This window comes from Epinephelus moara, chromosome 24, assembly GCF_006386435.1.
Source record: "Epinephelus moara isolate mb chromosome 24, YSFRI_EMoa_1.0, whole genome shotgun sequence".
Taxonomy (NCBI): domain Eukaryota; kingdom Metazoa; phylum Chordata; class Actinopteri; order Perciformes; family Serranidae; genus Epinephelus; species Epinephelus moara.
In genome coordinates this window covers 12,897,912-12,908,216 of record NC_065529.1, presented here as the reverse complement: position 1 = coordinate 12,908,216, position 10,305 = coordinate 12,897,912, and the positions used below count along the sequence as shown (strand labels likewise).

The 10,305-nt window shown below is 39.1% G+C and overlaps 1 protein-coding gene across 1 annotated transcript; it reads right to left on the bottom strand.

The window, feature by feature from the left end:
* Positions 1-695: 695 nt before the first annotated feature.
* Positions 696-9,676, bottom strand: acot8 (acyl-CoA thioesterase 8). Its single transcript, XM_050039115.1, has 7 exons — positions 9,467-9,676; positions 7,228-7,304; positions 7,127-7,186; positions 4,104-4,329; positions 3,713-3,870; positions 3,126-3,317; positions 696-968 (listed from the first exon to the last, which is right to left on the bottom strand). The coding sequence occupies exons 1-7, from the start codon at positions 9,664-9,666 to the stop codon at positions 850-852; spliced, it is 1,032 nt and encodes a 343-aa protein (XP_049895072.1). The 5' UTR covers positions 9,667-9,676; the 3' UTR covers positions 696-849.
* Positions 9,677-10,305: the final 629 nt, after the last annotated feature.

The window sequence follows — 10,305 nt, the reverse complement described above, 5'->3', positions numbered from 1 at the left end:
ACCTGGCTTTTCAAGGTGCTTCAGTGTAAGGTGCATTATAGTTGATATGGCATCACTAGTACTACGTTTTTTTGTATATGCAAACTGATATTTATCTAGCGCTGGCTCAACCTCTGCACGAAGTGCATTTAACATGAGCCTTTCCAAGGATTTAAAAACATTAGAGGTAAGTGCGACAGGCCTGTAATCATTGTCCTCCCGAGGACATGCCTTTTTCGGGACTGGAATTATAATGGATTTTTTCCAGATCTCAGGTACAGCCTGTGTATCGATGGAGAGCTGAAACAGCTGGTGCCATGCAGGAGTCAGTTCCTCTGCAAATGTCTTTAAAAGGAAGGTGGACATATTATCTGGCCCTGTCGCTTTTATCAAGTGCATGGATTTAAAAACCTTGGTTACAGCCAAACCTATTAATAACGTAAATATTGACCATATATGTGTAATGCCTTTCCAAAAGCGTCATCAAACAAATGGCCATACTTTATACTTCTCATTTTGTCATAGTAATATGTGACCTGTCAGAAATGTCACACTTTAAAACTTACAGCTAACTCCTTGCAGCAGAATTTGGTCTTGACATTGTTGAATTTTGACCATTAATGAATATTCAAAGTAATGGAATACATTTTGCACAAGTGTGAGGAAGTTATAAACATGTCTCATCTAATAAATGACAAACATTCATTCATTATAACCTTTTAGTCTTTATTGGCTTGAAAAAAAACATGTTTAATAAAACAATAATTAATTTATTATCATTATATTAATCATTTTATGTATAAAATCAAACAATATTTCTGTGATTACAGTTACAAATAATTCAAATTTAAAGAAATCTCATGGATGTGCTTATAGTTTGCTGGGCTCTGTGACTGGTTTCACCCTCAGGACACCCTCCTGGGAACATGAGGCAGCCAGCACCCCGTCTCTCCTCCACAGTCGGCCCTGAACAAGTCCCCTGCTGCCCCCTGTAGGACACAAAACAAATCACATGTTAGGCCTAAAGCAGAATGCAGATAAGTGTAATGGTGTCCAGGCTTTTAATAAGCACAGCTGAAATGAACAGTAAGCATTAAGCTACAACAGTAGCATACAAGATATACATAATATTCAGAAATGTACAGAGATCAATTTAGTCTTAACTGTAAGGGGAACATTTTGAAAAAAACATCATAATTATAAGAATTTATTTTAAAATGTTGTCACTGGGAACTCTTTGTACTAGGAAGCTTTGTGAATATGCCCCAGAGGAGGAAGTAATGAATTACATTTACTCCTGTTATTGTAACATAGTTGTTTTTTGTGAGTACTTGTACTTTTTGGAATATTTTAAGAAACCTGTAATTTTACTTTTACTTAAATACTTTTTATCACAAGTCTCATACTTAGCTATATTTCAAGTCACATCCATTACTGAGCAAAAACAAAAGTCACATGAATCAGTAACGAGGACGTTTGTGAGAACTGAACAAAAGAAAGGCACAGGAGGGCAGAGCTCAATAGAGATGACAGTCTGCACTCAGCTGACACTATGGAAGAGAAACATGTTGTAAACGTTTTTAGTTGGTGTCTGCTCCAAGATTCGGCATGCCATGTTTGACTGATCTGGATAGGGCCCGTGCGATAGGGCAAATTGAAACTGGTGTTCCGCAAAACCAAGTTGCGGCATTATTTGGAGTGAGCCCTAGTGCCATCTGCAAAGTGAAGGCCAAGTTCCATATAACTGGGGATGTCAGAGACAGGCCGTGGAGTGGGCGTCCCAAGAAGACGGCACCCCAAGGAGACCGTTTCCTCATCCTGTCAGCACTTAGGAACAGTAGGCAGTCTTCTACAGATTTGCAGTCAAGGTCTGCAGGACGATATGGCCGACGGCTCTCTGCCCAGACAATCCGGAACAGACTGCATACAGCTAATCTCTGGTCTCATAGGGCTGCCAGGAGGCTTGCCATGACTGCCCTTCACCGTCAGGCCCGTTTGAGGTTTAAGCTGGTGTCGGCAACACGTGCACCGGAACCTGAACATGTGGAAGAACGTTATGTTCAACGATGAGTCCAGATTCTGCCTATGGCAGTTCTATTGTAGGGTCAAAGTGTGGAGAAAACGCGGAGAACACTTTGCTGAATGCTGCACCGATAGAGAAACATCTTTTAGTGGAGGCAGTGTGACGGTGTGGGGCGGCATCTCCTTCACTGGAAAAATGAGGCTTGTCATCATTGGAGGCAATCTCAATGCAGAGAGATATTGAGATGAAATTCTGCAAGGAGTGGCAATCCTATATCTCCACAGTCTGGGACCGAACTCCTCCAAGATGACAACGCTTGCCCCCACAGAGTGGGGTTTATCAGAGACTACCTCCAGAATTTGGGAGTGGAGAGGATGGAATGGCCTGCCAGCAGTCCTGACCTCAACTTCATTGAACACTTGTGGGATCAGCTTGGGCGTGCTGTTCGTGTCAGTGACCAACACAACCACGTTGGGATGCCATCCCACAGCAGTGTGTGACCAGGTTGGTGACCAGCATGAGGTGGTGCCAGGCTGTTGTGGCTGTGTATGGTTCTTCCACAAGCTACTGAGGCTCCTGTTTGTTAAATGAATACATTGTTAAAAAGCCAATATGTCTTGTTTCTTCACACCTCAATCATCCAATCCACCAAACAACACCAAACAAGAGTCAACAAATTTTTCATGGGCGCAACCCACATACTCAGCTCTGAATGACCCATAACTAAGGGTGTCACAGGTTCTGCTTATATTTCCTCTGTAGTCCCCCCACTGCGGGGGAGAGAAGTCATTACCTGTAAATGGCAAAGAAAATATTTATGTTCAACACTTTCTCCAGTTGCTAAACTGCACTTCTTGCCAAGGCACACTCACCAACCAAGCAGGAAATAAACTGGTTCCAGTGTCACATTTCAATGACATTAATTAGAAACAGTCAGGTTTGTTTGTAACACACTGGAAAAACAAAGCAGAAACTAAATCTGAAGGGATCTTACAGGTTCAGGTTATGCAAAGCATCAGGTTGTGGGTCTTAAAGTTCCTGCAGTGGAAAAGGTCAAATTGAGGTGCTGAGACAGACAGAACAAAATAAAGTACAGCAGACAGAAAGTGAACAACAACCTGACCTGCCCATGGGCTCTCACACTCATACAGCATCCACTCATCACTGCGGAACGTGTTGTGGAACCACATGGCGTGGTCCAGGGAGGCTGAGAAGTGCGCCCTGTAGTTGGGATAAGGCAGCAGCGCCGTGCCCAGGAATGCAAAGTCTGATACATAAGCAGCAACGCAGCAATGCAGCTTCATGTTGCCTTCACCTGCATAAACACACAAATAAAATGCATCAACAAACACTGTTTGGATTGTATTTTCCATGGTATATTTATTTTCATATTGCATATATTTGGGATTATTTTATTATTTGCATAGCACTGAAATTATTTGCTACTACCCTCACAATCTGCCCTATTTCTATATCCTGACTATATGTAATTGTGTTGTATCCCTACTTTGGCTGCTGCAGTCATTCAGTATCACAGATGACTCTCAGCTTACTGTTTCATTTAAACTCAAGAATTGGGCAAATATAACGCAATGTTTAGGAACCATGCTATTCATTTCTGAGAATACCCTCCCATTACACAGAGTAGTATGGAGACGATTAAATATTTGTAATGTAATGCAATGCAAATGTGCATTAAATGCATTTTACCAATATATCCTCGTGCTCGCACCCAGAACAGCTTCTTCGGCTCACTTGCAGCATGTCTGTAACAATGCAGTTGGTTGACTGGCTTTATCTCAATGGCGACCTCATTAGCCAGCAGTTTGTTAAGGCCTTGTCTTGATTTATCTGCCAGGTCTGGTTTACTGTCAAACATCAGAAAGAAATACAGATCAACAGGGCTAAACTTCAAATATTCAGTTTATAAAACCATGATAAAGAAAAGCAGCAACTCATCACATTTGAGAAGCTTTAACCAGAAAACATTTGGAATTTTCACTTGAAAAATGACTGCAAAGATTTTTCGATAATAGAAAATAGTTCAATTAATGCCATGTCGACAGACTAATTCATTATCAACTAGTATTGGCAGCTTTACCTGAGATAAAGATGAATAAGCTCCTCTACAGTGAGGAGGTCTTCAGGCTGAGGGACCTGTGGCATGGTGAACTGGTGCTGCAGGGGACTTGGCTGCAGCAGTTGGAAGGACGCTTGGCAGATAAATATCGGGTGCCCATGCTGGATGGCTTTCACAGAGCGTACTGTAAAACTGCGACCATCTCTTGTGCGGTCCACCTGGTACAGCACTGGAACCTTTGGATCCCCTAAAAAACACCCAACAGACAGCTGTGAGGACACAATACCTGTCAGGGACTGACTGTGGCTAATTTACCAGGTCATTCCATTGATTGTGATAGGACTGCAGTCAGAAGATGAGTTAAAATCTGTGACAGAAGCCTTGATGTTCACAAACACTGATAAACTAACTGTAAGGTGAAGCACATGGGTCACTGTAACTGTAACAGTGATCATTCAATCATTTATTGTGTATGGAAAATTAAACTCCCCAAATCACCACCAAAGTTGATCAAGATTAGGCAGCATAAGAAAATGGATTCTGATTTATTTCGTAATGATCTGATTAACATAAACGGACCGATTTCAATTAATACCTAATGTACATGATGCCTGGGACTTTTTTTTAACACAGAGTATAATGAAGTGCTTGACAGACATGCTCCATGGCAAATGGTTAAGGTCAGGGGTGAACATCTACCCTGGATCACCCCTGAACTTATTAGTCTCTTTAGGCAGAGGGATAAAGCATGGTCAACTTACTGTAGGACGAGAAACAATGCTGACTGGGAAGTGTATAAGCAACTTAGAAACCAGAGTAAAGTCAAAACCTGTAATGCCAAGTCTAATTATTATAATGATTGTTTGAACTCTGATTTCAAAAATCCAAAACAGTTTTGGCAGAAAATTAAATCTATTACAAACACCAAAGAAAAGCATACTATTAATCAAATAAGAGTTGATGATACAATTTTACACGACTCTTTCTGTTGCTCAAGCACTAAATAAGCATTTTTCTTCTGTCTGTTCTACTCTCCTTCGTGTTTCATATACCAGTGACTTGTGTGGTAACACTCCATCTTCTTGCAGCTCTTCTTTCTCATTCAGAAAAATCATGCCAACTGAAGTACTGAGTGCCATTATGGAATCCAATGGAAACAGTAGTGCTGGACTTCACGGTCTAGAAAATAGATATATTAAACTAGCTGCCAATGTTCTTATGTATCCTCCTGCAGATTTATTTAATCTCTCACTTTTAACAAGTGAATTACCTACCATTTGGAAATCTGCACGAATCACTCCACTCCATAAAGCAGGAGATGTTCTTGACTGTAATAATTATAGACCTATATCTATTACTTGTTCAATTGCTAAATTTTTTGAAAAACTGGTCTATTATCAACTGTCACAATACCTCAAGACTAATAATATTCTATCACCTTCTCAGTCTGGCTTTAGATCCAATCGCTCAACAACTACTGCCTTGTTGAAAATAACAAATGATATTTTTACTGCTGCAGGTAAAGGTGAAGTTACTGGTGCAATATTCATTGATTTAACCAAAGCATTTAATTTTGTTTACCGTTACTTGTTATTAGATAAGCTTCATAACATAGGTCTCTCTAGTAATGCAATTTTGTGGTTTAACTCCTATCTCCATAACAGGAAACAATGTGTTGTCTTAGATGGTAAATGCTCCGACTTGTTGGTTCAGGAAAGGGGTGTGCCCCAAGGATCAACCTTGGGACCCCTTCTTTTTTCTTTATACGTTAACGATTTACTATCCATCCTCATTAACTCCTGTGCGCAACTGTATACAGATGACATTTACACATCGAAATCTGACTTATCTGAAGTTCAAGCCACCCTTCAATCTGACTTCAATATTCTTGAAGATTGGCTCTTGCACAACAAACTACTTCTTAACAAGAACAAATCTTTCACCATGATCTTTGGCACAAATTCCAAATTGAAATCCACTGCAGGCCCAGTTATATCTTGTAAAGACGGTACTCCTCTGCAGAAGGTTAATAAAATCAAATATCTTGGTGTATGGCTAGATCCCACCTTATCATTTAAAACGCACATTGATCATACTGTACGTAAGGTTAATTGTCGAATTAATATACTACATAGGCCCAGAAACTGCTTTACTCGTAGTGTCCGAAAGAAACTTGTTAATCGACTTATTCTTCCAATATTAGATTACTGTGATGTCGTGTATATTTCTGCATCTAAATGTGTGCTAGCTCCCCTTTTAAATGTGTATAATAGAATCTGTAGATTTATACTTGAATGTCCCTATCATACTCATTGTTTAATGTACCAGACTCTTCAATTTCCATCTTTACATATAAGACGACAGATTCACTGGCTGCAATTTATATTTAAACATATTTACTTTAACTACCCCCCTTAAACAATATTTTGTCCAACTTACGTCCAATTATCAAACCAGACACTCCACTCAACCTTATTTTTCTGTTCCACGTACTAGTAAATCAATTGGTAGAAAAGCATTTATGTTTAAAGCTCCAAATGATTCGAATCACTTCCCTGTGGGTATTAGATCTTCTTCACCCCTAAGCTGTTTAAACAAGCCCTGTCTTTCTATTTGGAAACAACTTGTTCATGCTTTCATTGAATCTGTCATACCTTATTGAACATCTGTCCAAACTGTGGTTGCAACTTGTTTGAATGACTTCTGTTTGTTTGTCCTGTCTTGTTATATTGTTTTCTATTGCTTTGTTTGTATTTTATTGTATTGTATTGTCTCTTATTCTGTTGTATTGTTTAAATGATGTGTGTGGGACGCCCTGAGTTGTGACAACTCAAGGGGTTTATCCCATGAATAAACAAACTTCAAGCCTGTAACTGCTGTTATAGTCTTCTGTAGGTTCATTCATTCTATCAAAGATCATTTGCATCAACTATGAGCCTGCTTTTCAACATTTGGTTTGCACCATTGTTGGCCAGCACTTTTATTTATTTTTTTATTATTATTTAATTATTATTTTTTTCTTTTAAAATGATGCTAAGTCTTACCTGTTCGTACAAAGTAGCAGTGGAGAGAATGAGCATAGAAATGATCTCCGACTGATTTGGGTGGAGAGAATGAGCATAGAAATGATCTCCGACTGATTTGGCAGCAGCAACGAGGGCCTGGCCAACTATTTGACCCCCAAACAAACGCTGGGTGCGGGGCACCCAGTGGTGCATCCCTCTGGGGAAAAATAGCAAAGCAATTTAATTGTATGTAAAGCAGTCCAACAAGATGATGCTTTGACAGTAAGGGTGATCAATGCAGTGCTGTGAATATGACTTTACCCAAATTTATTGGATTCAAATACAGCAACCACAGATCCTGCCACTGTGAAGTGAATAATGGCACTGTGCCAGAGAGGTCTTGTCTTTGCTTCATTAAAACTACATAACTATTTCACAAATAAAAAAGATGAAGAGGTATTTATTCAGACCTGCCCTTTTCATTGTAACACTGATGTGTTAAAATGTCAGCTGTACTAAAATGTACCTGGTTGAGTTGCAGCTAATTTAAATTATTCTGGGACGTTTTAAGACCCTGCACACATATGGTACACGCCCACAGGTGCTCTGACTCCAAGGCCACCTGTGGAGTTTTCTTGTACTGTTTCATTGTTGAATTGCAGGAATCCAGTAGAATTCTGCTCAAAATGTCCTTGACTTGTCAAATTTGGAAGTATTCTAATGTACAGTTTTGGAGGTCATAAATAATGCATGAGCACATCCTCCATTTTCCACATTCATCTCAGAAAGAAGCTGTTGGCAAGAGATTTAAAAAGTCACGAGTATGAGGAAACAAAGATGCTTCAAGGAAGACTATCTTTCAGACTGACACCTTTAAGCTGATTGTCTTCTTTGTGTTGTGTCTCTCGTGACCTGATGTTATGGTGTCATATTTTGATTGGCTTCTTAGAACTGTTTTTTAAAGTTATTTCTTGCTTTTTACGCGCCCTACATTTCATGATGCTGCCTTAGGCCATAATGCTCCTGTGTTTTTCACCCTGTTCAGCTGTTCATGTTTTGCTTTCTATGATATGTTGTGTGTTTCATTTGTTGTCTGAAAGCATTCTGATGTCCAGTTTTGGAGGTCATAAATAAATTGGACACTAAATAAATTATTCAGTGACCCTGACTATAACTATATAAAATATGAAATTATTCTACTGTACAATTTTGGAGAATATTAAAGAGAAATATCCAACATCAAAATGCACTGCAGCACTGTCTTATATATGAATCTTTCCTTGATAGGTTTGCTGAAAATTTAAGTGTAGTCTTGTTCTGAATGACACTCACTATGGCCTTACAAAATTAAAGTCATTTTACTGTTCTGTTTTGGAGAAACTTTACGGGAAAGTCACCCACTGAAATCTTTAATCAGCCTGCAGACACCATTTTAAAACATTAGGACATTTTTGGTGACATCAAATTTTCAACATGTTCATCAAATGATGTGTGGGATAATACAGTATCACTGCAATAGGTCTAAATAGTTCAGTGCCACGTTCATTTCTATTTACTCAGTAAATGCACTGAACCTACAGAGTTGTAGCTCACTTGTTTCATTGTATCAACAATATGTAAAAAGCCTATGTTCAACAGAAATGTGCAACACCTGAAGGACTCATGCTGTGTTCAGGTCATATGGGATGGATGGGAACACTTCTCATCTTCGGCTTATTTCAAAGTGCTTGTTGACTCAAAATTCCCAATGCATGAGCACATCCTCCATTTACCACATTCACCTCAGAAAACTGTTGGCAAGAGATTTAAAAAGTCACGAGTATGAGGAAACAAAGATGCTTCAAGGAAGAAAGTATATTTCAGACTGACACCTTTAAGCTGATTGTCTTCTTTGTGTTGTGTCTCTCGTGACCTGATGTTATGGTGTCATATTTTGATTGGCTGTGTTGACTGTCTTCTTAGAACTGTTTTTTAAAGTTATTTCCTGCTTTTTACACGCCCTACATTTNAAGCTGATTGTCTTCTTTGTGTTGTGTCTCTCGTGACCTGATGTTATGGTGTCATATTTTGATTGGCTGTGTTGACTGTCTTCTTAGAACTGTTTTTTAAAGTTATTTCCTGCTTTTTACACGCCCTACATTTCATGATGCTGCCTTAGGCCATAATGCTCCTCTGAGTTTTTCACCCTGTTCAACTGTTCATGTTTTGTTTTCTACGGTGATAACTTTATATGTTGTGGATGTTATTTGTTGTTTTAATGGCCAGTGGGGCCGAGGGACAACAGCTGAGAAGTAGCCTTTTGGCTAACTCTGTCTGACTTCACCTATTCTGAACGCACCATTAATCAACGACAGTTATAAACTTTAGCCATGCAGCTACCTGTACAGGTCTACGTCGAGCTTTTCCAGGTTTAAAACGCTGGTGACCAGGACGCTCTTCAGGTCCTGGGTATGCTGACTTGATGGACTTTCCGAGCTCTCATCTTCAAGTGGTTTCGGTGACACAATACCCCCTGAATCATCACAATTATTAGTGGAGTCGCGAGCGCCACAGATTACACCCACCACTCTTTCTGCCATGTTGTTCTTCTTCGTCTTTAGTTTTAGTGTCGGGCTACAAACCAACGTTAAAGGAGCATGCCGCCACCCGCTGTACCGGAGTGTGTAACATCATGACTTCACATAAACGTAATAATTCAAATAAAAACAAATCTTTCTGAAGAAGTTATATTCTGGTTATCAAACCAGTTTCATTGAAATATTTAACCCCCTATTTCTAATAGACCCTTAATGAACCACCCCCTTCCCATATCTGAGTGGCCCTGAGACTTTTTCACACACTGCAATAATTTAACTTGTGCAATAACCCCATTCACCCTGACTGTATATATTTTGTTTGTGTAAATAATCTTGTTCAGTTTACAATATATCTATGTATATATATATATTTATTTACATTTATGTTTGTTAATAATTCCTGTTTATTTAACTATATATTTGTTAATACTACTGTTTAAATTTCTTATATTTTCACATATCTTTCCTCTCTTGCAAGGAGCACCTGTAACATAAATAATTTCCCCTCGGGGCTCAATAAAGTATTTCTGATTCTGATTCTGATATCTACCAACCAGTCCTTTCATCCAGACTTTATCTTTCTGTAATGAAGGAGAAAGACTGAAATGTAGCAGGGTCACATCTCATGAGGAGGATGGCAGG